Raw genomic sequence first — 26,046 nt, forward strand, 5'->3', positions numbered from 1 at the left:
AAGACTATAGAAGGGCTTAGAAGTGAAAATTCAAAAAAAAAAATTTATAATTTGTATTTGACATTTTCAATATTTATTTCGGATACGGATAAATTATCCGTATTTGTCATTTTCTTTATTTCAGATATCCGAATTTTTTAATGGTCAACTATCTTTGACCCGTACAAAAGTTATAAATGAACCATTACATTTTGGGCCGGTCTGTTAGAATAAACTTTCAAATATTTAATTCTACAGTCACCTTTACACCTTTGAGATCAATCTACAAATAATATATTTTAATATTGATTTCCTTATAGCCTTTCTATATATCTTCCTTTTACTTTTTAATGTGACTCTTCGTATTTCTTCTACGAGCTTCTAAAAAGACGCTTCCAACTCTTTTTAGGTAATTTTAATATTTGCTTTTTCTACGAGCTTCAGATTTTACTCTTCATACTATTTTTTGGTTTTTTATTTATCATATATGGTTGAAAGAATGTTATTCAGCTTAGATGAATATATTTTGATGAACAATATGACATAATTAGTACCTATTATTTTGTTAACATGATATATCTTTTGTAACTAACAAACTTTTGAAAAATATTAAATCTAATTTAAATGAAAAAAGTTATATTTAGATGTTATTTTTTACTAAAATATACATTAGTATTTTATTTTTAATTATCCGAATTTTATTGATATTTGTATCCGTATCCGTCCGAAATCCGATCCGTATCCGTATCCGTTTAATATTCGATCCGTATCCGTTTAATATTCGATCCGTATCCATATCCGTTTAATATTCGATCCATATCCGTATCCGAAAAATTATAATAGATACGGATACGGTTTGACTACTATCTGATCCGTATCCAACCATTTAAACCCCTAATAGCAGCCTATTTTTTCCCCCACCGAGTACTAGGATTCCCGTTCCACATCATTAAAAAGTTCTTTAGCAGCAATCCATAATAACTTTAAAAATATGAGGTTATATGCCTCACATAAGTATTTACATATATAGATTAAGCAGCGATTTAATACAATTATATACTTTTAATAAATTTACGCAGCAAATCAAATAAAAGATAAATTCAACTTTACACAAATGTTGGAAATATCTTACATATGAGTAGAATTTGTTAATTATTAAACGGTAAAGTTTTATGTAATTATCTGTAGCACAGTAAAAGTCTTGCATTGTTAGAAATGAAATTGTAAAAGATGGCAAAAAAACCGAACAATTATACTTGTGGCCTTAAAATACATATTGGACGTCGATGCCTGAAGTGCGACTATAATGATATATGTCTATGAAAGGGCCTCAATAAATATTATGGCAGGTATGATGGTTTAATTTAAGTACATGATGTGACTTGAGCACAAAAAAAAAAAAGTATATGATGTAACTTGAGCACAAATTATTGTCCTGATAATAAATTTTTTTTATGTTTATAATAATACTTTAACTCGTGAAATTGTTCCTATGACCCTTAGGGTCCCTTACCTACGCTCTCAAAAGTATTACATTTTTAAAATAAGTATTTATTCCTAATAATAAAAATATTGATATATTTGTTGCATCATTGCACGCATAAATACTTTTGATATATTATATGAAAATTGAGATTTCATAAAAGTTCAAATTTTATGCACGTTTGACTTTTGCTTACAATTTTTTTGAAAGAAGTAAATAGTTTTATCATCAAGTAAAAACAGTTTTAAAGGATATAAATATTTTCACAATACAAATAAGCTATCTTATCAAATTATACAATAAATCACTTCCTAGGATGGGGTGCTAGGTTGGCTTGAAAAAGGTCATGATTCAAACCCCTTCCGATGCACACGAAATACGGATATGAAACCTACGAAGTTCTCTAATAAGACTTGGATATATAGGTCCCCAATTAGAACTTACAAAGATAACAAACCAAAAATACAGATATGATCATCACAACAAACTAAATCAAAACCCATGATCAAGAACATAACAACAGAATTATTCTATAAAAATAGTACAACGCCACTAGTTTCAAGTTTCAACCTTTATCCCCAATCCATGTCTCTTTTAAACTAAGGGAAGGTCATTACTGTCAAACGGCATATTTCTGGGTCCAAGCCCTGGCCGTCTCCTCGTAGCGGGACCGCTGGTTCTTGTAAATATGAGCTATCTCTGGCACAAGGGGATCATCTGGGTTGGGATCGGTGAGAAGAGAGCAAATTGAAAGTAGAACTTTTGATATGGTAAGTGCCGGGCTCCACTGATCCTTTAATATGTCAAGGCAGATGCTACCGTTTGAATTGATATTTGGGTGGTAAACCTGAAAATAAGATAGTTTATTAATGAGGTGATGGACTGTCACTACCAGGATCAAAAGCCAAAACATCCTTTTTTTAGAAGAATTATGCTCACAGGATTAATGTGAATGTTCTGTTTTTGCCATGCTAAACCTAATATTGGGTTCCTTGCTTTTTCACATGCAAATTCAATGACTTCAAATTCAACCTTCCACTTGTTAGTTTCTGAGTCTAGCTATTTAGTAGATGTACTTCATCATGGTGGGATGTTACTTGTAAGAATAATTTAGAATTATAAATAATTATTCTATGTAAGCATCCATTTGGATATATATTCTTTAAATCATGTTTCCTGCAGATTCAAAAGTAAATCATACATATTCACTTGTGCAATAAATGATATTTTATCACAAGGGAGTATTACTCCTCACACCTCCTAAGGTTTAAATAAGACTAGTGAATTCTTACCTTTATATTTCATTAATGGTCTCAAATCAGAATTCCAATTCTATACCTTGAGCACCAACTTAAATTCTTATTGGTAATGACCAAGTACAGCCATCCTTTCATTTTTTTTTTCTTTAATTGTAATTACTTTCTGTTTGTACATGGTCATGTGCTTTCACTAATTCTGGACATTTATATTTGCTTTGAACTTTGAAATATAAATGCAAAAATAGAACATGATTAAAGTACAACCGTTGCTGTTGCAAAATATTAGATCCAACCAAGAAAATGTATTATTCACACTGCCACAAATCTTAAGGACTGTGTGGACACTGTTATGTGCTGCACTACATGAAGTTGAGGTCAAGGTCAATAATCAACAACAACTTCAGGAGTCATAAAAAAAATATAGCAAAATATAGCTGAAGCACTCAACTCACCTTAGTTTGGAAATTGACTTTAGGAGGTTTGAAGGGATAATCAGGAGGGAAATGAATCATAACAAAGAAGACGCCGCCCGAATAAGGACTATCAGTTGGGCCCATGATGGTGGCCTGCCAGTGGAACAGATCCTCCCCAACAGGCCCCGCACTGCATGAGGTCGGCGGGTCCCTCTGTAGGTCCATGAGCTCCTTCTGTATTCTCTTGCTAGCCATGAAGTCTTTTGAAAGTATTTACAGAATCAGATATCAGAAACTTGAAAAAGATAGATCCAAGGGTTGGTTCTAATGTAATTACACTGACTGTCTCAATTAACACTTATACCTCATTATTACAGGCAAATAACAGAATAATTAACCGTAATCAAGTACAATAAATGATTAGGTCGCATCCAATACTAGCATGAACTAGTCAAGAGATGAATTTGCACAATTATTTACCTCGTCATATATATATATATTTTTCCCCCAAATTACCAGCTCTAAATGTCAGCAGTGTGAAAAAATTACAGATGAACTTTAGCAAAATAGTCAAGGATTAGTTCTGGAAAGCTATGTTTGAATTCTACACTTAAATGAGACTCCGAGTAGTATCAAAACAATTGAGGCAGTTATTAACTACAGGTTCTATCGCAAAAATATTAATAGAACCAACGAATCAATAATTCATAACTGGAAATTTTCCGAAACTTACTATTTGTCTAAAGGCTAATTATATCTTTAGCCCCTCGACTCGTCGATTTGGCCAAACCCTAAAGTTTCGAGCTTCTAGAGAGAGAGGGAGAGAGGGGGAGAGAGGGGGAGAGAGAGGAACTTTTTCCCGCTGACAAACAAGAGAGAAACTTTGCTTGATATTGCAATTTTAAACAGGGATTCGATCAGGTCACCGCGCGTAGTCGGGTGACCAAATTTGAGTTTGTAGGTACCCATGCACCAGGCGCATATTATTTTTACTCACTCAACTTAGGGGTCCACCAAACTATCCGATTTGTGGAGCCCACAATTAAGCCATCTGGGCCGTTTGACTGTATGAGTACCCAGCGGTGGGAATTCATGCTCTCCGATACTGCACAAGAGAATCTAGACCGTGCTTTTTAACTTTGCACGATATCAAAGCTCAATAATAATGCTCAGCGCTAGCTCAAATTCCAAAACAATGAGATTTAATCTCAAACCGTAAAATAAAGTAAGGCCCATTCTTACTTTATAGAGGATTTGAATTCCGGCAGTGGGAATTCATCCCACCTGTAGGTAACAGAATATTTCCGTTTAGATCTAGACCCTCGGATCGAAGTTTGCACGAATATTAAAGGAATCTCGTGCATCTACTGCGGACTGATTGGGCCGGATTCTGATCGGACAGTTTATATATAAACAGAAATATTCTGTTACCTCAAGGGATCTGGCTCCAGAAGTCGGCAGCTGAGGAAGGGATAACGCCAGCTGGCTCCACAATATTCGAGAATTACGACTACCTCTTTATTTGATCCTAGCCTGTTCGGCAATCGGCATGTCATGGAATTAAAGTGGAATAGAGGAATTGTAGAATTGAGAAAAGAGAACTATTCTGATATATTTCAAATCTGTTCGGTAACTTTACGGTGGAATAGTGACACTCTTTTTTCATTAAAATAAAGAATTAAATTCAAAAGTGCTCCACTTTTCTTCCTCCTCTGAAAATGTGCACATTAAAATGAGATCAGATCTCCTGTCCCCTGGGGTGCAAGAAATTCCTGCCCCCAGAGTCACTGCAGGGTGGACCCAGTTACTGTTAAAGGGTTAAAGTTAACTAATTACTGTTTACTAGGGGCCCACTCTTCAATGACTCTGGGGGCAGGAATTTCCTGCCCCCAGGGGGGCAGACGATTCGATCTCCATTAAAATTGAAAAAAGTGAAAAAGAATCTGCCACATCATCCAAATATGAGTAGAAGAAATATTTCTTTAGTCTCTATTCCACTCCAATTCTTTATTCTAGCTCCCCCTTGGAATTAAAAATATGGGAAAAAGCTCTATTCCGATGCTTTTATTCTAACTCATTCCAGCTTTGTTCGGCAGGAATTAGATCTTAATTCCGGTCTATTCTTCTATTCTATGTGTGCCGAACAGGCCCAAGAAGTAAGAACTAGTTCGGACTTCGGATTGTCTAATACGCTTATTAGAAAATATTCGTGTGTTGCATGCACTGGCATTAGAACCCGCGAGGAAATAAAGAGGGTTCTTCTGATTTTTTATTTTTTTCTAAAAGAGGCATGATATGTCCATTTGCATTAGCAAAAAGAGAATTTATAATTACACCATCATCAGCATCAAAAGATTGGCCAAACTACAAGGGCGGATCTACTGTAGCACAAGGGGACAATCGTCCCTCCTCCTGAATTTTGAGTTTTAGTGATGATCTATTGGTACCGATCGACTTTGTCTCTCCTTGGAAATTTTTTTGTCCCTCTTTGGATGTTTGATTTGTAATTCGGGTGAAATTTAGTGTTAAAATTAAAGTAAATTTCTTCAATTATGATTGGTAATATTAATTATAAGTTATAGGATCAGAAATTTTAAATCAAGATATTGGAAAATATAAGTCAAAACATTATTTTTTTTTATCGAGTATCAAATTAATTAATGGGTTTAAATTCGATAAGCTATTTAAACCTGATTCAATATTTTTTTGCCCCCCTCTGATGAAAATCCTAGATCCGCTCCTGCCAACTACCCCTTCGACTCAGATGAAAAACCTCAGCATAATGCTTCATTTGGTTAGACTTTTTTTTTTTTGGTATCTATTTGATTAGACTTTACCTCTGTAGTTAGAACCTATTATCCATTACCAAGATCAACCGTGTTATTCTGATTTAGGGCCTGTTCGGCCTCCAATTGGGAATGGGCATGAGCACAAAAATTGAACTGAGAAGTACTGTTCTTGAAATGAATTTTTTTTTCCCATGAAAACAGTAACACTGCCGAACAGGACCTTAAAGTATATCTGTATATGGATCTCATTTTGGATAACACCTGCACGGAAGCTCTCCTCATACACGTAATAAAGAATCCGAAATAAGTATAGTAATATAGTCTGGGACAATTTTAATCCGGCTACTGCATGCTTATCCGACCCGGACCGTCCTAGCAGACACAAGTATATAATTCGGCGGAAATAAATCTGCTGTGATTCTAAAGGGATCGCAGTATCCTGTTATTTCAAATCCATCCATTTATCTGTTTGGAGATTCGTGTATAAAAAATAAGTATTGTTGAAATTTGTGCATTCCAAAAAGTGAAAGGTTGGATTTGGAATCACAGCAGATTTATTTCCATAATTCGGCGGGCCATGTGAAATACGAATTCATATAATCTAAGACTGTTTGTTCAGATGCAGACTGCTCAATCAGAGTAATAGTATGCACAAATATAAAAAGAATTCTGCATATTTTATTTTAAACTGGATTAGTTAGAATCTACACGAATATAAAAAGAATTTTGTATATTTTATTTCAAACTGGATTAGGTCGAATACTAAATATACGGTTTAGGAATTTGAGTTTGCTTTTGACTACAGGTTCAAATTTGAAGTTAATAACTAATCCAGTTATTAACTTCAAATTATTAACTAATATAATTAGGAGATCCGAACTTGAAGTTATTAACTACAGGTTCTATAGATTTGTGAAATATCAAATTCGGATCTCCTAATATAACTTCAAGTTTGAGTTTGAGTTTGCTTTTGAACCGTCTAATCAAAATATACACCAATATTAAAGGAATCTTATATACTTTATTTTTAACTGGATTGGCTTCGATTATGATTGGATGGTTCGTATTCAAAATCAAAATTTGAGTTAATTTAGGAGATCCGTGTTGGGTTTTAGGTCCAAATAGGCCTAGCCCAATAACCCCCTTGTGCTCCTCTATTTCTCCTATAGGTCACACAAGGTGAAAGGTGACTTTGACAGCTCTTCTTTCTGCAAGACAAAAAGAGAGAAAGAGAGAGGAATAAATGGTGAGATAGAGTTATTATTTGTGCTAACAATTGGACACTCTTGCAATATCTTATTTAATAGTGAAGTTTGTTGATTGTTCATTTCCTGGTAGTGGTTTAATACTCGGACCGGGCATATCCGAGCACGGGCACGGGCAAGTCTCGGACACGGGTATGTCGGGTAGACGGGTACTACGGACCGGGCGTCCTCGGGTTTTTTTTTTCCAAAAACCGTGCCCTGCCCGTCCTATACTCTTGCCCGCAATACCCGCGGGGGGGTAGGGCAGTCCAGATAGGGGGGCCGGATGGTCTGGGTAGGGGCCAGTCCGGTCCGGTTTTTTTTTCTGTTTTTTTTTTTACGGTGTCGTAGGAATATTATTACGTGTTTATAATTCGACTTTTAAAATCTAAATAGACATAATAGTTCAATATCAAATTCAAATAGTGTAAATATATATACATAAAATTATCAAGTCACATCTATATAATTTCTAAATAAATAAAATTTGTAACTTACATATAAACATTATTCGTGCGGAAATTTGTATATTTATTCGGCTAAGTACAAATGTATTTACTTATTTCTTTACACGAGTCATTTTATTTTATTTTCAAATTCTCATTCTAATTATATAGTTTCATAATTTATTTATATCCCGAAATTTTTATTTTACATTTTAAATTGTTAATATATTTTTTAAATGTTCATTTTAAATTAATAATATATTTTGGAAACGTTCATTTATTTTCAATAGGTTAAATAAAATATAAATAAAAAATATCTTAAATCAATTACTTTAAAAAAATAAAATATAAATAAAAAATTTCTTAAATCAATTACTTTAAAAATAATTATGAATTATTTTAAAACAATAGATTAAAAAATAAAAGTTATCCTCCTCCTTTATTCCAGGCTTGGAACCGGCTATGTAAAATAACATAGGCGGAGTTCTAACTTTTTTTTGTTAGTAATTTTTCTTTAAAATGAATAATTTAAAAACTAATTAAAATGTTTAAAAATTTATAATTTAAGAAATAACCATAAAGATTAAAAGAGGTTAGAAATTTATACCGACACTACCTATCTAGAAGTTCGCATGCCTCCATATGAATACGGTGGTGTCGGTTGAAGTGTTTCTTGTGGAATGTATACATTTCGATCGTTATTTGTATAATATGGTGCACTCATTTGGGGCGATTGTTGATAATTTGTTTGTAGCATTTGGTCCCTTCTTTGATAATCTTGTGGATAATTTAGTGGATAATTAGGTGGTGGTATTTGGGAGGAATAACTATCAAGATAATTAGGTGGATAGTTTTCTGAATAATTAGGCGGTGGCATAGCGGGGCCAAAAAGTGAGGCCGACAATCTCGAAGCAAAATCTTCCCCCGAGTCGCGATGAGGAGGAGTTGTCATTTTTTTAAACCTATTGAAAAAAATAAACATAAATTACTTCACATATGAAAGAAAACAAAAATTTAAAAACAAAAATTAAAAAACAGAAATAAAAACAGAAATTTAAAAATAGAAATTAAAAAACAGAAATTTAAAAAAACAGAAATTAAAACAGAAATTAAAAAACAGAAATTTAAATAACAGAAATTAAAAAACAGAAATTTAAATAACAGAAATTTAAAAACAGAAATTTAAAAAAAGAAATTAAAAAACAGAAATTAAAAAACAGAATTTAAAAAACAGAATTTAAAAAACAGAAATTTAAAAAACAGAAATTTAAAAACAGAAATTTAAAAAACAGAAATTTAAAAACAGAAATTTAAAAACCGAATTTGAAAAATAAAATCTAACATATTCAAAACAAATCTAATTACTTCACATATTCACAAAAATAAATCTAACATCTTTTTTTAACCTATTAAAAATAAATCCGAATTTGAAAAATAAAATCTAACCTATTCAAAACAAATTTAATTACTTCACATATTCACAAAAATAAATGTAACATCTTTTTTTAACCTATTAAAAATAAATCCGAATTTGAAAAATAAAATCGAACCTATTGAAAACAAATCTAATTACTTCACATATTCACAAAAATAAATCTAACATCTTTTTTTAACCTATTAAAAATAAATCCGAATTTGAAAAATAAAATCTAACCTATTCAAAACAAATCTAATTACTTCACATATTCACAAAAATAAATCTAACATATTTTTTTAACCTATTAAAAATAAATCCGAATTTAAAAAATAAAATCTAACCTATTTAAAACAAATCTAATTACTTCACATATTCACAAAAATAAATCTAACATCTTATTTTAACCTATTAAAAATAAATTCGAATTTGAAAAATAAAATCTAACGTATTCAAAACAAATCTAATTACTTCACATATTCACAAAAATAAATCTAACATATTTTTTAAACCTATGAAAAATAAATCCAATTTCAAAAATAAAATCTAACATCAAAACAAATCTAATTACTTTACATCTAACAAATCTAACATAAACTAAATAAATCTAACATATTCAATAAATCTAACAAATCTAATTACTTAACAAATTTAACAAATCTAACATAAAAATATAAAATAAATCTAACAAATCTGAATATCTAATTACTTAATATCCAATAAATCTAGATAAATTAAATTTATTCTACAAAAATAAATTAATCTAACATGAAATAAATGTAACATTTAAATCTCACGAAAAAATCTTGCGGGAGGTGCCGAACTTCGTAATTTTGATACCTTCGTAATTTCGATACCTTCGTAATTTCGTTTGCGTATTTGTAGAAGGAATTAAATTTACAACTATATATTATTTTTAAACAATAAATTTAAAATTTGAGAATAATAGAAATTTAGATTGAGAGAATGAGAATTGAGATGGAGATGTGAAAATGAAGGGAGGAAGAGGGGGTATTTAAAGAAATTTTGATTGGAGGGATAAAATTTAAATTTAATTTTTTTAAAGAATAACAGAAAAAAAAACTTTACATCCCATCCGGTCGGTCCGGTCCGGTCCGGGTGGGTCCGGCCGGTCGGGTCCGGATGGGATGGAACCGGTGGGACATTGGGAGGGAATTTTGGGTTTTGAATTTTCAATTAAAGTATGCGGGTATCGGGTAATGGTAGTCGGGTAGTCGAGTACGGGTACGGGTACGAGTACGGGTACGGTCGGGTACGGGTATGGTCGGATATGGGTATGGTCGGATATTTGTCCAAAAACACCGGTCCGGCCCGTCCTTTGCCCGTACCCGCCTACCCGCGTACCCGATCTATACCCGGGCTTGGGTATCGGGCACCCCGGGTATCGGGTACGGGCGGGCAGGGTAGGGTATACCCGACTGGGGCAAAATCAAACCACTACCTCCTGGTGGAGTAGACTCGACCGAACCACCTTATCTCTGTATTTGCTTTATCTTGTGTGCTTGCTGGACTTAATTTATCTCATATTAACATCTTTCCTCTACTTTAGCATATTTGGTTGTATACAAGGTTGTATTTGTCTCAAATTTCTCAGTTATCTTTGGTATACGGTTTATTGGATCTTGTAACACTTTGTTAATTAGTTATATTTTAATGTATACAAGTAATTATAATTTATTATTTGAATTTTGAGGACAAAATTATTTTTAAAGAGGGAAAAAATGTAACGCCACGTTAAATCAAAAATACCGTATTAAGGTACAATATAAATAATGTACGTATTTGTTTATCCGTATATGTCAATTTTCTTTGTTCAATTATTTAATTGAGTAAAGATGTTGTCCCCCTTGAATCTGTCCCCTATCTGTCCCCCTAACAACTTTCCTTTTTTGTTCCCTCACGTGGTCAAAACCCACCCTCTTCAATCTTCAATCTTCTCACGTGGCGAGGAGAGTGTGGTGCACCGTCGAGATCCGGCGAGAAGAGCGTGGTACACCATCGAGATCTGACGAGGAGAGCATGGTGCACCGTCAAGATTCGGCGGGGAGAGCGTGGTGCACCATTGGAGGGGGTCCATGCTAGCCCAGCGAAGGTTGTCACAATGCAACATATGAATACTTCATTAGTTAGATATGAATACTTCAGTTGTTAGATATGCGTACTTCATGTTACATATGAATACTTCTTGTAAGAGGTGGGATGAGAGAGATGAATCTGACTTTGAATTTTGAATTGTATAAATTATTTCGAAAATGTATGAATACTTCGTAATCGTCAGTATGAATAATTCTTTAGTTAGATATGAATACTTCATTGTTTTAGATATGCATACTAGTCTGTCGAGAATATTTCTTGGTCCCAATCTGGGCAGGTGTGAATATTATTAGTGTCAGATGTGAATATTGTTAGTGTCATGTGTGAATACTTTATTAGTTAGATATGAATAGTTATATATATGAATATTTCATTTGTTATATATTGAGTACTTCATTAGTTGGATATGAATACTTCATTTGTTAGATATGCATACTTCATGTTAGATATGAATACTTCTTGGAAGAGGTGGGTGAGAGGGATGAATTTGACAATGAATTTTGAATTGTATAAATTATTTTGAACATGTATGAATACTTCGTAATCGTCAGTATGAATACTTCTTGGAAGAGGTGGGGTGAGAGATGAATCTGACTTTGAATTTTGAATTGTATAAATTATTTCAAACATGTATGAATACTTCATAATCGTCATTATGAATACTTCATTTGTTTAGATATGAATATTTCTATATTTAGATATGAATAATACATAGTTTCGCTGTAGTGGTCCCCAATCTTGGCAAATGTCGCTTTCAGACGATTGCGGTCCCAATCCAGGCTGTCACAAGACGTCAGCGGTCCCCCTGGTTGTTACTGGTCCCCTCCAGCTTGTGTTTACATATGACAAATGGTTCTGATAATAAGTATGAATACTATAAATTCGTAGGTATGAATACTATACGTTTTGACTATTAATAAGATAGCATTAATCTTGCTCTTTGGTGGTAGTTAGCACGTTTTAACTATTTTTTTTGTCTTTTAGTGCGGGGGACAGATAGGGGACTGAAGTAGGGGGACTGTTAGTCGATCCCTATTTAATTTAACTACTTAACAAATTATTCAAACTAAACCACGGTGAAAAGAAATAAATAATTTATAATTCTGATATAGATCTCTGAAATTATATAGCCATATAAATACCGTTGCCGAGTCATGAAAAGCCCAAAAGAATTATCCATTTAGTTATCTGTTAACTGCGAAATAAAAACCGATCAAACAGTCGTAAAACCCAATATAATCCAATTATATATCTGACAGAAGGTATATCTATCAAAAGGTGCAAATCTAATTTAAATACATAACTGCTCAAATTAACCGGCGCCTCTCTGATCCAAAATAGAAACTATATCTATCTAACTAACTATCTCTCTCTCTCTCTCTCTCTCTATATATATATATATATAGGCTGTGGCTAATTTGCTGCCGGCAGCATTTCTGCCGGTGGTGCTGCCGGCCATTTTTTTATTTTGTGATGTCCAAACAACAAATCTAAACCGTTAGATGTTTAATCTATATTATAATCTACTTGAAGACCAAATTTTATATTTTTTGGAATTTTTTTACTATATATTAAGCTGGTTTGAAAACTGCTGATTTCAATGCTGCAGAAATTTACTGAAATCAGCGGTTTTCAAACCAGCTTAATATATAGTAAAAAAATTCCAAAAAATGTAAAATTTGGTCTCCAAGTAGATTATAATATAGATTAAACATCTAACGGTTTGGATTTGTTGTTTGGACATCACACGGCTAAATATAGTCCCGGCAGCACCTCTGCTGAAATGCTGCCAGCAGCAATTTAGACAGACCCTATATATATATATATATATATATATATATATATAATTAAACAGTGGTTACATCCCTTTGTCTTTTGGGAGATGATATGAGTACCCGCACTCTCATCCCCCCATTATCCCCCCAATTTTATTTGTTCAATCTCGTCCACATTTCTCATGATCTATAAGGAATTTTGCGAATCTAAAATCACGAACGTCTTCTACACAATTTTATCTTTCAAATGAGATCCATGATGACATACTTCCGAGCTCGTCATCACACAAGTATTTATACCTCGTCATTTAAGTATTTATACATAGTATTTTTCAAATATGACACTGCTGACATTTAAAAGTATTTATATCTATGCACTGAAGTATTTATACCTATGTGGTCAACTATTTTTGTTAGATAAAGGTTGACGCAGGAACGATTAGGGAAATGTGATGCGGATATGCGGGGTCCACGATTGGGGATAAATACTTACAAGTATAGGTATAAATATTTGTACGATGCGGTATAAATACTTGCACAACGAGGTATAAATACTTGTGTGACGATGAATCCGAAAGTACGTCATCATGAATCTCATTTGAAAGATAAAATTGCGTAGAATACATTCGTGGTTTTAGATTCGCAAAATTCCTCATAGAACGTGAGAAATGTGGAAGATATTGAAAAAAAAAAACCCACCTCTAAAAACGTGTATGATTCTTCTCCCATGTAGTTTGAGTGGTCTCTCCATATAGTTATACATACAAGTATTAATATCTTAATTTGCAAGCATTAATTTATTATCTTCCAATATTTATACTAGTGTTTTGAATAAATTTAATTGAATTAGTTAGTTAAGTTAGTTTATGGGAAGTTAAAATCTGTTTAAGAGATGGGATATAATGCGGGTACTGGAGTGTGGAGATTGAAATAATTATTCTTGTCTTTTTCTCCGCAAATCACCACAAAAATCAAAAGGTGAGGAATATTAGATTTGTTCGATTTTGTCCCTTTCTCTTAATTAAACCTTGATTAATTTTCGTTCTTTCTTAAAAAGCCTTGATTTCCGATTTTGCATATTCTGGGTTGATAATTTTTATACTTACTCATTGGATTCCGCTACTTTGTATTGTGTATATAATTTAGGATATTAATTCAATTGATAGGATTTCTGAAAAATACGTATATTTATTTTGTTATGTTATTATTAGATTTCTGAAATTTTATAAACTTGTTCAATTAGTTAAAAGTAACCTTTAATAAAAGTTTAATTGATTATCGAATAGTTATTTGGTAATATTATAAAGTGAATTAACGTTTGTATAAATTCTTAGATGCACCAATGAATTTCCAGAAACTTAATTTAGTTCATGAAGATCAATTCTTATATTTTATTTATTTAATTTAAGTAAACTATTTAATTTAAGTAAACTTAATTTATTTAATTTACTAAACCTTATATATTATTCTTAATCTGAAATTTTTGGTTTATTTATAATAACCTCCTTTTTATTTTTAAACCGAAATTATTATTTTTTTATATATAACCAGAGACTCAATTTTGATCATATCATTGTATTTACAATCTATTACATCTAATTAAGTTTCGGATATAATAAGGATCAAATAACCTAGATTTCTTAATTGACAAAACAACATCTAAAATGTATAAATATTAATTTGGGAACCGTATTACATGGTCTAGGTCTGAGTTCTGAAGTAAAGAGTGACGAAGAAGATGTAGCGTACTACACCACAATAGCAGGTACGGGTTTCCTGGACATTATCAAATTGTTACTTACCGTTTTGTTTGCATTTATTTACTTATGGAATTATTCATGTTGAATCGAATGATCCCTTTGGCTTTGTTTATAGAATACTAGAATAAAATTATTCGATTGATCAACAGACTTATTGGATGCGTTGTGTTGAGTATGACTTGAGCGTGATTAATGAAACAAATATGGAATGTAATGGATAAGTTAAAGGAAAGGGGCCAATATGCGTTGAATGCATGTTGGAATGTATACATTGGGTCTAGTATTCGACTGGACCCCTCGTTAACGTGACGTTGGTTGGACTTCCCGTCACGGGTCAATATCTTGTGGTCAGGGGCAGAAGGTAATGGTTTCAAAAGGAGGCTTAGCTACCCCCATCTATTGAAAATTTTTAATTTTGTCCATTGAATTTTATAATTTTTATATGTATTAATACTTTTAGCCCCCTCTATAAAATAAAATTACCTACTGTTTGTTTTCTAGCCCCCGTCATCTCAATATTCTAGTTCCGCCCCTGCTTGCGGTGGTTCGAGTCCCCGTTGAGTGAGACAGTTGAACTAGTGGTTCGAGTCCCCCTAGTGAAACGCCAATAACTGGAGTGGTTCGAGTCCCCCTGGTGAGGCAAAGAAGATCTAGCGGTGGTTCGAGTCCCCGTCTAGTGGCACGGCTAAGATCTAGTGGGGTTTGAGTCCCCCTGGGGAGGCAGTTAAAAACTTGAAAGATAACTTAAGAAGTGTGTGTGTGTGTGTGCCAACGTGTGTGTGTTTTAAATATTCATTAGTAAGATCGCATGTAAGGATATAATTTTAATATCATGTTTGTGTTAATAAGTGAATTTGACAAATTTCGGGACTAGAACTAAATCCCGTACTGAGAGACTATTCGATATCTCACTCGTTCCACTTTTATGTGGGTTCCAGGAAATCATGAGGCCGACATGGAGCACAAATAGGATGGATACGGACCAGGAAGCCTACGAGCAGAGGGCTCAATTATCTTTTTTATTTTCTTTTTAGTGAGATAGAGTGATTGTTTGTACTAATAATTGTAACACTCTTGTAATCTCTTGTAATATTTTGTTTAATAATGAAGTTTGTTGGTCATTTGTTTCCGGTGGAGTAGGCTTGACCAAATCACCTTATCTTTGTATTTGCTTTCTCTTGTATGCTTTGGACTTAATCTATCTCGCAGTAACATCTTTCATCTACTTTGATATATTTTGTTGTATACAAGATTGTATTTGTCTCTAATTTTTCGGTTATCTTTGATATGCGATTTATTAGATCTATTGTGTGATTCTTGAAATTGATACGGAGTGTATCGGTATTCCACATTTCTAGATTTAACTCAAACAATCCGGACGTGAAATACCTGGCTGGTCTAGTATATTGCTGTGTGTACGAAAGCAGTTTCAAATTTAATACAATGAGTTCCTTTTTAAGAGATATTTTATGCATGGAGTAAACAGAATATAGTTTCTGTTCTTTATTCTGATCTCAACTTGGTGTCTATTCTATTTCTGGTCAGTGTCTATCCTGAACATATTAAAAATTAAAATTGCGTCGTTTTGCTTCCATTGATAGTTAACATTATATTCTGTCTTTTTGAAATTATACAATGTTATAATTTATAAACATAGGAAATGCTATAATCTTTCAAAAATATAATGATAGAATTTTAGATAAGATCATTATTGAGTGTCCTTCATTTTATTTTTCCCATGTTTATTATTAGAAATGATTAGCAAGATTAGGCACAATTGCACCAAAGATCCCACAGTTGACCGCCTCAGCTTTCTGGGCTTAACCAGTTGCTTCAATACAACGCTAGTAAAAAGAGATTGAATCGTCTGCCCTCTGGGGACATGAATTTCCTGTCCCCAGAGTCACTGTTGGTGGACCCCCTAAATCCTAAACCCTAAATCATAAACCTCTAAACTCTAAACCCGGCCCCACCCCGCAGTGACTGAGGGGGCAGGATTTTCCTGCACCCCGGGGGGCAGGTGATCTGCTTCCTAGTAAAAAAGGCGATATTGTTTATCTTTCGACCTTTGCAAGAAAATATTCTGTTTATGTAGTTCTGTTGGAAGAATTATTATCTATTAGATCCTGTGGAATCTGGAACAAATCTTGATCATGACGGTTTCTCGTGATTATACAAATCGGACGGATAAAATTGATCGAGATTATTTATTATCGTTTTATTAAAAACTCATTATAAAAATTTATAAAATACTCATTTAACTACTTATTAAAAATATATATATAGGTTGTTTAAGAGAAATATTTAATTTCCTAATTAGTCGGTTGTGAGGACAAATGATTCATTTTTTTACCTGTGACATGCACATAAGTATGTCTAAATACACTACGTATACGTTACTTGTCACAAGTAAGGAAATAAATTATTTCTCCAAAATTAATCAATTAGAGGAGTGGACATTTTATTACACACTACATATTTTTTAAAGTATATATATTTTTTTTTAATAAAGAATAAAATGAGAAATTTTAAATTTTAAAATAATTTTTAATAAAAAAATAAATTGAATAAATTTGCAAATTTTTGATATTTAAAGGAGTAAATATGATATTATGAATTTTAAGGAGAGAATACGTAACTTCAGGATTTTTGTTAGAAATATAATAAAGGAAGAAATTATAGAAAAAATTATCCTATATTTCTTTTCTTTTTTAATTTTAATTGAAAAATATATAGTACACTCTTTAATTGAAATATTATTTTCGAAAATTAATCTTGTCTCTGTCGAAAGTCATTATTTGTTGATTTATCAAAGTTAATGAATAAAGCGATAAATCAATTAAAAGCGGGGAAGAAGTTAGTGCAATTAACCATAGCCCATAGGATAGAAACCTTCAATTCAAGGTACAATTGAACCCTTTTTCCAACGAACTTTGATTACAACCGCAAAATCAAAAGCCTATACACACCCCAAACACCACCATCAGACCAACATGATCCAAATATACAAACTCATAACCCCATAATCTCCCAAAACAAACCCATAACTTAACCAATCTCATATTCTCATTCAACTATTGAAATTGAAATCATATCCATTGCTAGAGGTGGCAAGGATGTAGTATGCTACTACGTGCCCAATGGAGCCCCATGCCAACACATCAACAATATTGAACCCGACTGGGTCATTTGATTTCAGAAGACCGACGTACTCCTTGGCACGTACATCGCCGGCTTCGAAATGGGTCTTGCCGTTCTGCTCGGGCACTTGTTTCGCGACATTCTCCCTCTGGAAGTTGAAAAACACGAAGCGGCCCAAGAAGAGCGAGAGGCCAGTGCTGAGGCTGATGACAAGAGACGCGTTCAGCTCAGCACGTATTGCACTTGATCGTCTTGAGGCAGTCCGAATCGGTCGGGCCGAGAATGAGTGCAACTTGTCTGGCACCCGGCGGAATGAAATTGAAGTGGAGTTGATGGTTTGCGCAGAGAGGAAAGTTGAGGTGGCCATGGAGATTGTTTTTGGATAACAAAAGGGGATGTATGAAATTGTGTTTGTGTTTTGTGGGTTGATATGGGAATTGGAGGGGCAGAGAGGGTTTTACTACATGTCAGTTTAGTTAGGGAAAGAAGTGGAGGTGATGGGTTTGGATTCTAGAGGGGAGGATGTGTGGAATAGGAGAGGAGCTTAGGATTTGGGTGGTGAGGTGGGATGGATTTATTGGTGTATCTCTAGATAAGGTATCTGCTCCACAATTTTCAGGTTTATGAATTATCATGAGATGTCACTGTGTAAGTTGTGCTTTTTTACCGCATCATTGACAAACGGCAACATTCGTTTATTTTCTGAATATGCCTTGCATTTGAGATTAAATCATTGAAATTTTTTAATATAATAGTTTGGAGCGTGATAATTTAGGGCTGACAAAAAAAATGCTTTAGATATTTCGACTTAACTCATGCTAATCTGATATTTCGACTTAACTCATGCTAATCTGATATTTCGACTTGTTCTAACGTGAACCGAATTCGAAAGTTGTCTATCTCAACAAATTAGTGTTACTAAATTTTGATGTCATAATGTTTTGCTATAACTCTTCTCTTTATGTTTTCCAAATAGTTCAAAGAGGCCACGTACGCACTCTAATTATTGCCTATTACTTGTACTATAGCTGCTAGTATCAGACATGGCTCTCAAAATTTGCGAGCAAGAACAAGCATGAAAGAAGAAGGTTTCTCTAGAGAGACAGAGTTCATCACATACAGGTCACTAAAATTGAACAACAAATCTTTTCTGAGCTAATCACCACACACCCATAACCCATTAAGCCAGAGCTATACATCATTAATATTTACACTAACACAAGTCCCAGGACTACATTATTTATTCTTCTAATACAAAACCAAATTTTCTTGCGCTCATTGAACACACACTATCTCTAACTCACCCCTCTAAAACAAGTCATGATATAAGTGATTATGAACCCGCCTATACTGTAAAAGGCTGCCATAAGTCCGATCCCACACCCCAACAAACAAAGCCTCAGTATCTGGGCTGAACGAGACGCCAGAGATCTCCCCAAAGAAATCGAGCTCCTGATGTTTATTATACCCGCTTTGAACATCAAATACATGCACAAAGTCAGCTGGCTCAGCCATGGCCATGAACTGGCCGTCGGATGTGAATCGAACGGAGCGGATCGCGCCAATGTTGCCGCGCAACACATCGGTGGATTTGGAGAGGTTGCGGATGTCCCACACACGGCATGTCTTGTCTTGGTTGCCAGTCGCAAAGGTTATGCCATTTGGATGCCATGCCGAGGCAAAGGAGTAGTCTAGGTGCCCATTTAATTTGTGAACCACCTGGGAAAGGAAAGAAATATAATTTTCATTTTTTTTCTTAACTACTGGATTTTGAAGCAAGGTTATGACAATGCCTTCCAATGGTATATCATCAATGGCACAGTAAATGGAAATAACTGAAAAGAAAGAACCCAGTTGGAAGTAATGTTCCAAAGAGAAACAGAGAATAATTGAATTTGTGCTTTACCTTTCCAGAATTAGCATCAATTACCATTCCCTCAGGATCATCTCCGACTATAATGAGGAGCTTTCCATCTGGACTAAGTGATGTATGCTACACAAAAGAAACAAATGGTAAGGATCATATTGCATAAAAGGGAGGGGGGGAATTGAACACAAGTTCTTTATTCATTGCTACATAGATTGAAATGATTCAAGTTCATCATCACTTCAAGTTCTAGGGAAGTATCATTTAATGGGATCACGCCTGGTAGTGAAACTAAGAAAAGACTAACTGGTGCCAAAGAAACAGTTCCCAAAAAAATCACCCAAGGACCCTTACAAAAGGTACAAGATGCATTTCTTGTCAGCAACATCAGATAAAAAAACTTTCGAAAAAAATATTTGCGGGACCTACTTTCTCTATTCTTTAGAAAAACCATTACACAAAGAACTATGGTAGCCAAGGAGTACTCGTACAAAAAAAAATGCAATACAAAGCAAGAACTGCTCACATTAACTGGCCACTGGAACCTGAAATGCTTGCAAAGCTGAAATCTTTCCATATCATAGTTTCTCACCCCACAATCATTATTTGATGCAATGAAGTGCACAGCACCGCTGAGACAACACGCAAAGAAGGAAATTTCCAAAAAAAGCTTGATCAGGCATACAAGTCACTCAGACATGAAGGATCATAAGCTAGTCCTTCGGATTTGAGAAAAGAGAATATATTTTGTGCCCTTGCATAAGATATCAACATAATGACTTACATAACCCTATAGACTTGACATGTCCTCAAAACATTCTCAATTTATTTTTTCACTGAATACCCATCCTCTTCCTCATTAATGTAGGACAGAAATAATAATAAAAAGAGCATTCTTGGAGAAATATTTTGAAGACTAGCGAAGGAGACCAAGGACATTCTTATGTTTTCTAAGAGCAATGTTTTTTTTGAAAGCTTGTCAGCGGCTGACAAGTTTGTAAGAGCAATGTTACACTTCTAATTTGAAGGAGTGTTCTTATCTCAAGGTTTTACAAACATGCACACAAATTCATAGCCCTTCCCCAAGGCACATGCACACATAAAAGAAACAGTAATAATTACCTAGGGCTATTGTAGATTTCAACTGCATTAGTAATAGCATTGTCATCATATGTAGTACGGCAACAAAAGCTTACTCCTTCACGGTCCAAATTCTTAATTGCCCACAAAGAAAAGCAGAAAATAATTTAAATAATGGCCCATAAATTACACATGAAATTACAGTACTCATGATAGTATTTTAATTGGCACCATGACTTGTATGAGAGAAACAATAATACACAAACCTAGAAACATATATGTGAACACAGATAATCACAAAATAAATTATATATCAGATATTCTCCAAGGTTGGCAATCAATTTAGAATACAAATACAAATTAAGAAATATTAAAACTGATTAGCATATATACAGCTTGATTTCCTACAATCCTACAGACAATAAAAAAGGCTTAGGAAAAAGAGCATTACTTTGCAAATAAGCTCTCCTTGAAAGCCACCTGCTACAAGCAGATTATCTTTGACTGCTAAGGTACTAACTTGAGTTTGGGAAAATCCCTCTGCTAAACTTCCTGGATGTTTCTACATTAATAAAAATGCAACATTTACTCAAAATATTTTAGTATTAAACGAATGTAAAAGAGGGAATAACTTCTTAAACTTGGAATTTGATGATTAAACAGGCTCCAATTCATTAAAGGATGCAAAGTTAACAAGAGTCTATCGCACTATGCATAACACCGATTCGCCGAACTACCACTTCAAATCCCAAGTTCTGAGATTTAAATGATCGATCCAAGCAGATCAATTAGATCTACGTATCATATGTAGGAAACCAAAATTTACACTTTTTTTTAGTTTTCTTTCAGTAGTTTTTTATTAGGGAGAAAACTATGGTTGCTAAAACCATCCAATAAGAATGGTTTTCTCTGTATCCCAAAACAATTGTAAAAAGAATCTTAAAGATGTAAACTTTGGTTTTCTATTCGATATGTAGATAGAACTGAGCAGCTTCGATGACCATTTAAATCTTAAAAGATGCAGACTTCGGTTTCCTATTCCAATCAGTGCTTCACATAGTAGCGGATACTCAAATCTCCTAATTGAATTTAATTAATTGCCTATCAACTAACAATGTAGGTACCTGCCATTAAAACAAAGAACATACAATATCCAAAAAATACTAATTCAAAAAAAGGTCAATCGAACCAATAAAGACACACCAGAAAGAAACATTTGTACTAAGGAAAAATATATCAAAAGCACACCTCTCTTGGCGCCACATGACCTTGGACATTGACAAGCTCCTTTGGTTGACCAGTTAGTGCTGACCAGTGAAGAACAGAAAAATGTGACATCAAGTACACATCATGCTTTGATGTAGCCCATACTAAGTTTCGTAACTGCATGCACAACTTTAGTTTAGAAGCTGCTATGTAGATTACATGCAACATGTAGCAACACATATATCAATGATGATAATAGTTTATCAAATACTTTCATTGTCAAAAAAAAGTTCATCAAATACTTTGGTAATGAAACTTTTGGTGAGATTTGGCATAGAAATATTAATATAAAAAAATACTAGCACAGTTAAATTTATGAATAGGCAATTTAAATCTACTAAACTATTTCGGAAAATGAAGTTCAACAAATGCTGTCTCCATGTGCCACTAGAAAATTCTTATAATTTAAAGAGACATCATCTTATGTTTACTGTTGATCTGTTTAACAAAATCGTAATGCATGGGTTTCATTTTTGCAATATTTTCTCACAAGAACATACACCATGCACCCCTTAAAAAATAGATCAGAAACGATGCATAACTTAAAAAACAGTTAGTGTTTCACTAACAACACTCCCACCATCTACTGCTCCACCAAACTCCTCCAGTATCTCTCTTTCCCTAGCAAAGAATTTATTGTGTGGCTATCAAACCATGAACTAGCAAAAACACTTATAGTCGAGGTTGATCTCAATTTTCAAATCAGTAAACTATTGAGCCAACTAAATCAAGATAGCTTGAAAATAAGGCTAGCCCAGCTGATCTCAAACTCAACAGCTCATTGTTTTCGGATTTACAAGCTAGCCCAGCTGAAAATAAGGCTTGCGCCGAACAAAGTTGGGTCTAGATCACTTTATCTCAGCTCGTTGGAAACCTACTTGCTAGTCCTCAAAGATAGACAAGCCAAAATCTCAACTTCCTAGACTTAGATGCTACTAGTAATTTTGTCCAGAACTGAAAAGCATCCTATTATAGCTGTCAATTTTATGAGAAGCTCTTTTGTAAAAGGTTATTGTTGATGGTATAAAAAATGTGCTATTTGCATCATATACTTCAATTGAAACCTTGCTATTGACTCCTTAACCTAACGTATTTCACCTAACTGCTCAAATATCTTCAAAGACATCAGGTGGCCTCTAATTGTTCATTTTAAAAAGTTATACAATGTTAAACATATTTTTACAAACATCAGTAAAAAAATTCAAAACTCAGAAACTTCTGGTGTTGCCTTGAGTTTCGCAAATACAAAGCCCCGGATAGATAAGTATCATCCGCTCTCTTTTTATTTCACAAATTGTATCTTCAGACGATGAACAATAGCACAAGCATTAAAGAACTGTTTTTGCAAATTTCCAGTGTAAATCAAGGATCCAAGTTAATTTTATCAATTAATGTTAACAGGCCAATACAAATTAACAGCAAAGTCCAAACAATGGTGAATTAATAGGACAAGAACTTCATAAGCATATGCAAACATATAATAAATCAGTAGTCTACTAAGAGATAAAGTCAAGTTCTACATGCAAAATGGAAACGGTCAAATAAATGGCTCAATAAAGTTAAGAAGGAAACAAAATGATATCTTCTAACATAAGTAATCAAAAAAGTTATCATCTGTACCTGAAAATGAAGGATCGTTGACTTTACGGATCTTGTATTTTGCCAGAACTCATAATACATGCCGACTTTCTGTGTAACTTTGCATTCCTATTTTGAAGATGAAAATTGTCCTTCTTAGAAAAAATTGAGATATAGCAAATAGAGGATTCTTATTTGGATTTTAGTTCTTAGACCAGTCTTTGCTTAAGGCCCAATGGACCCCCACAATTCATCTCATACATCATGCCTAACTGGACCCAGAAGCAAAAAAATTGCGGGTTAAATTTATCTTGCCTTTTCTGATGCTTCACCAGAGTCAGGTATGTTCTCGTAGTTCTTGTACTGTTCCAGTCTAGTTTGCCGGTACTTCTCTCTAGTTATGCTTAGTCTCTCCCATGGTATCCCTTGTATGTCTTTTCCCTTCCTAGCTTGGGCCGATGAGGTGTCTGTTACCTTACTGCTCTGTGGAGTGATTGAAAGAATGCTATTTATAACACATTCCAACAAAAAAACTATCCAAATTGCAAATTATATTGGCCATTTAAATAGGAATGTGCTAGAATGGTGTAGCATTTGCTACCTGATATACTGTTATACCCTTTTTCAGATTGCATACCATCTTACTGTTTATTTTCTTAGTACTCAACAAATGCAAAAGGTACCATCTAGCTTGGTTTTTAAAACTGAAAAAGAAATGAAAGAAATATATGTGATTGGTGGACAACAAGCAATTGCAAAGGAAAACCATATCAGATCAAGAGAGGGGACAGATGTTATTGGAATTAAATGACAGATGCAGGGAATTTAATAGATTTTATTTTCAGATAACATTAAGCATCTCCTTCTCTCTGTGTAAAACTGAACTTAAAAAAGGAGGCTTGATATTTCAGTGGCGAGGTTTTTCTCAAGAGTACATTTTTCTGTAAGATGTATTATCAGCAATGAGCAAGTACTTTAAAAGTAATCATTGGAAAGATAAGCATATTAATCTAGTGAGAGATACAAAAGAACGAGAATGTAAAAGGTAGCATCATACAGAATGGCCAAATTCTTCGTCATCAGAATCAGAGTCTCTGCCCACCCTCTCCTGATATTCATCTCCAGTTTCATCCCCAGCTTCGCCCATTTCATAATCATCTCCCATCTCCTCTTCTTCGTGATACTGCGACATGTTTCCAATTGAATTTCCTGCTACAAAAGAATTTTGTGTTTCCTCAATATCTTTGTGTTTTCCAAAAGTACTGGCATCATAGTGCCACAGGTTCAATACGTGAAAAACAAGTTGAAATTGCATTTCCTCTGTATCTCAGAGAAAAAGGGGAGAGGCAAAAACTTATCCTCACTCATAAGTTAAATTTTAGCATTGAATTGAGGTAGCCGAGGGTAATTGAGACAACAATTTTCTATTTGTTTTTTCCAATGTAAAGAAGTATTATCCATAAAATTGAGGGACACCTGCCCCCTTCCACCCCCTCAACTCTCTTCCTCTCATATTCTCCTTCAAAACTCGAGCACATATCTGACTAAAGCTGACATCTTTCCCAATTTTATGTTTTGTACAGGTTACAGATTCGAGCGATAATTTATGGGCAATCATGGTGAAATCCAAATCAACCAGCATATTAGTTCTTAAATGTTGGAATACATAATAATTTGCATTAAACAAAGAAGGGATTCATGCTGTTGTTTCAAAAGGGAAATAGTTGCCAAAATAAATTCACAAGCACCCAAACTGATCCCGACAGATCCAGTTCCAAACAAATCCAGGTAATTATTTACTAACTAAATATCTAAAAAGAGGAAGTAATTATAAAAAATCAAGCATTCAGATTCGGTACCTTGTCTGGATCGCACTGATAAACTAGGGTTTTAAGCAGCCTCAGATTGAACAAGAGACGATCGATCGCATCCGATCTAAGGGTAGACTACGAATTTGCTAGTATAAATCAAAGGATTTAAAATTTTCTTCTCGTTCTCCCTTGTTTAACTTCCATTAAATTATTCTCTTTTTGATATTTCCCAACTTAATCATTGTCCAAGTTTACAAGTTCCCGCTAGCTGACAAAGGAAAGAAAAGGACAGCTTATGGATAGGCGATGGTGCTTAAATTTACGATATTGCCCCGGGATTTCTATTTATCTCTCTAGAAAATGCGTGAGGATTGTTTATTTTCTCGCCACCTAACTCGTGGTTTACTTGGGCAGTATCGGATTTCAGCTCCTGATATTCATCTCCACTTTTAACATTGTGATTTCCCGGAGGTGTGTTTGGATCACCCAAGAATAGAGCTATTCTTGGGTTAGCTTCACTATTTTCAAATTTTGGTGATCCAAACACAAATTTGCAAATTGAGAAAATGTTTCTGTCCACTGAGTTTTGTCCACCATCTGTCCACAACCTTATCCAACTCTCGTTC

General features: G+C 33.9%; 3 protein-coding genes across 6 annotated transcripts; all 3 read right to left on the reverse strand.

Moving 5' to 3' along the window:
* Positions 1-1,843: 1,843 nt before the first annotated feature.
* LOC144560492 (ubiquitin-conjugating enzyme E2 5A-like) lies at positions 1,844-4,091 on the reverse strand. Its single transcript, XM_078309708.1, has 3 exons — positions 3,868-4,091; positions 3,174-3,394; positions 1,844-2,309 (listed from the first exon to the last, which is right to left on the reverse strand). The coding sequence occupies exons 2-3, from the start codon at positions 3,387-3,389 to the stop codon at positions 2,082-2,084; spliced, it is 444 nt and encodes a 147-aa protein (XP_078165834.1). The 5' UTR covers positions 3,390-3,394; positions 3,868-4,091; the 3' UTR covers positions 1,844-2,081.
* Positions 4,092-17,559: 13,468 nt separating this feature from the next.
* On the reverse strand, positions 17,560-18,299 carry PSAG (photosystem I subunit G). The gene has a single exon (XM_078309543.1). The coding sequence runs from the start codon at positions 18,183-18,185 to the stop codon at positions 17,748-17,750; it is 438 nt and encodes a 145-aa protein (XP_078165669.1). The 5' UTR covers positions 18,186-18,299; the 3' UTR covers positions 17,560-17,747.
* A 575-nt stretch (positions 18,300-18,874) lies between these two features.
* LOC144560493 (putative WD repeat-containing protein C2A9.03) lies at positions 18,875-25,810 on the reverse strand. 4 transcript variants are annotated; one of them, XM_078309710.1, is made up of 10 exons: positions 25,469-25,810; positions 24,667-24,818; positions 23,925-24,092; positions 23,652-23,738; positions 22,014-22,148; positions 21,217-21,327; positions 20,808-20,899; positions 20,212-20,317; positions 19,725-19,811; positions 18,875-19,537 (listed from the first exon to the last, which is right to left on the reverse strand). In XM_078309710.1, the coding sequence occupies exons 2-10, from the start codon at positions 24,799-24,801 to the stop codon at positions 19,127-19,129; spliced, it is 1,332 nt and encodes a 443-aa protein (XP_078165836.1). In that variant the 5' UTR covers positions 24,802-24,818; positions 25,469-25,810; the 3' UTR covers positions 18,875-19,126. The 4 variants fall into 4 exon arrangements, with proteins under 4 accessions (XP_078165836.1, XP_078165835.1, XP_078165837.1 ...); XM_078309709.1 differs by having other exon boundaries at positions 24,667-24,821; positions 25,469-25,687; XM_078309711.1 differs by having other exon boundaries at positions 23,925-24,114; positions 24,667-24,821; positions 25,469-25,670.
* Positions 25,811-26,046: the final 236 nt, after the last annotated feature.

This window comes from Carex rostrata, chromosome 10 (assembly GCF_964058835.1).
Source record: "Carex rostrata chromosome 10, lpCarRost1.2, whole genome shotgun sequence".
In the NCBI taxonomy this organism is placed as follows: Eukaryota; Viridiplantae; Streptophyta; class Magnoliopsida; order Poales; family Cyperaceae; genus Carex; species Carex rostrata.

Excerpts from the sequence above, each read along its gene's own strand:
- LOC144560492 (XM_078309708.1), bottom strand. The coding sequence starts at position 3,389 with ATGGCTAGCAAGAGAATACAGAAGGAGCTCATGGACCTACAGAGGGAC. Across the intron at positions 2,310-3,173 it reads AAGTCAATTTCCAAACTAAG|GTTTACCACCCAAATATCAA; the intron begins GTGAGTTGAGTG and ends TCTTATTTTCAG.
- PSAG (XM_078309543.1), bottom strand. The coding sequence starts at position 18,185 with ATGGCCACCTCAACTTTCCTCTCTGCGCAAACCATCAACTCCACTTCA.
- LOC144560493 (XM_078309710.1), bottom strand. The coding sequence starts at position 24,801 with ATGTCGCAGTATCACGAAGAAGAGGAGATGGGAGATGATTATGAAATG. Across the intron at positions 20,318-20,807 it reads GAAATCTACAATAGCCCTAG|CGGTGCTGTGCACTTCATTG; the intron begins GTAATTATTACT and ends GTGTTGTCTCAG. Across the intron at positions 19,538-19,724 it reads TTGATGCTAATTCTGGAAAG|GTGGTTCACAAATTAAATGG; the intron begins GTAAAGCACAAA and ends TTCCTTTCCCAG.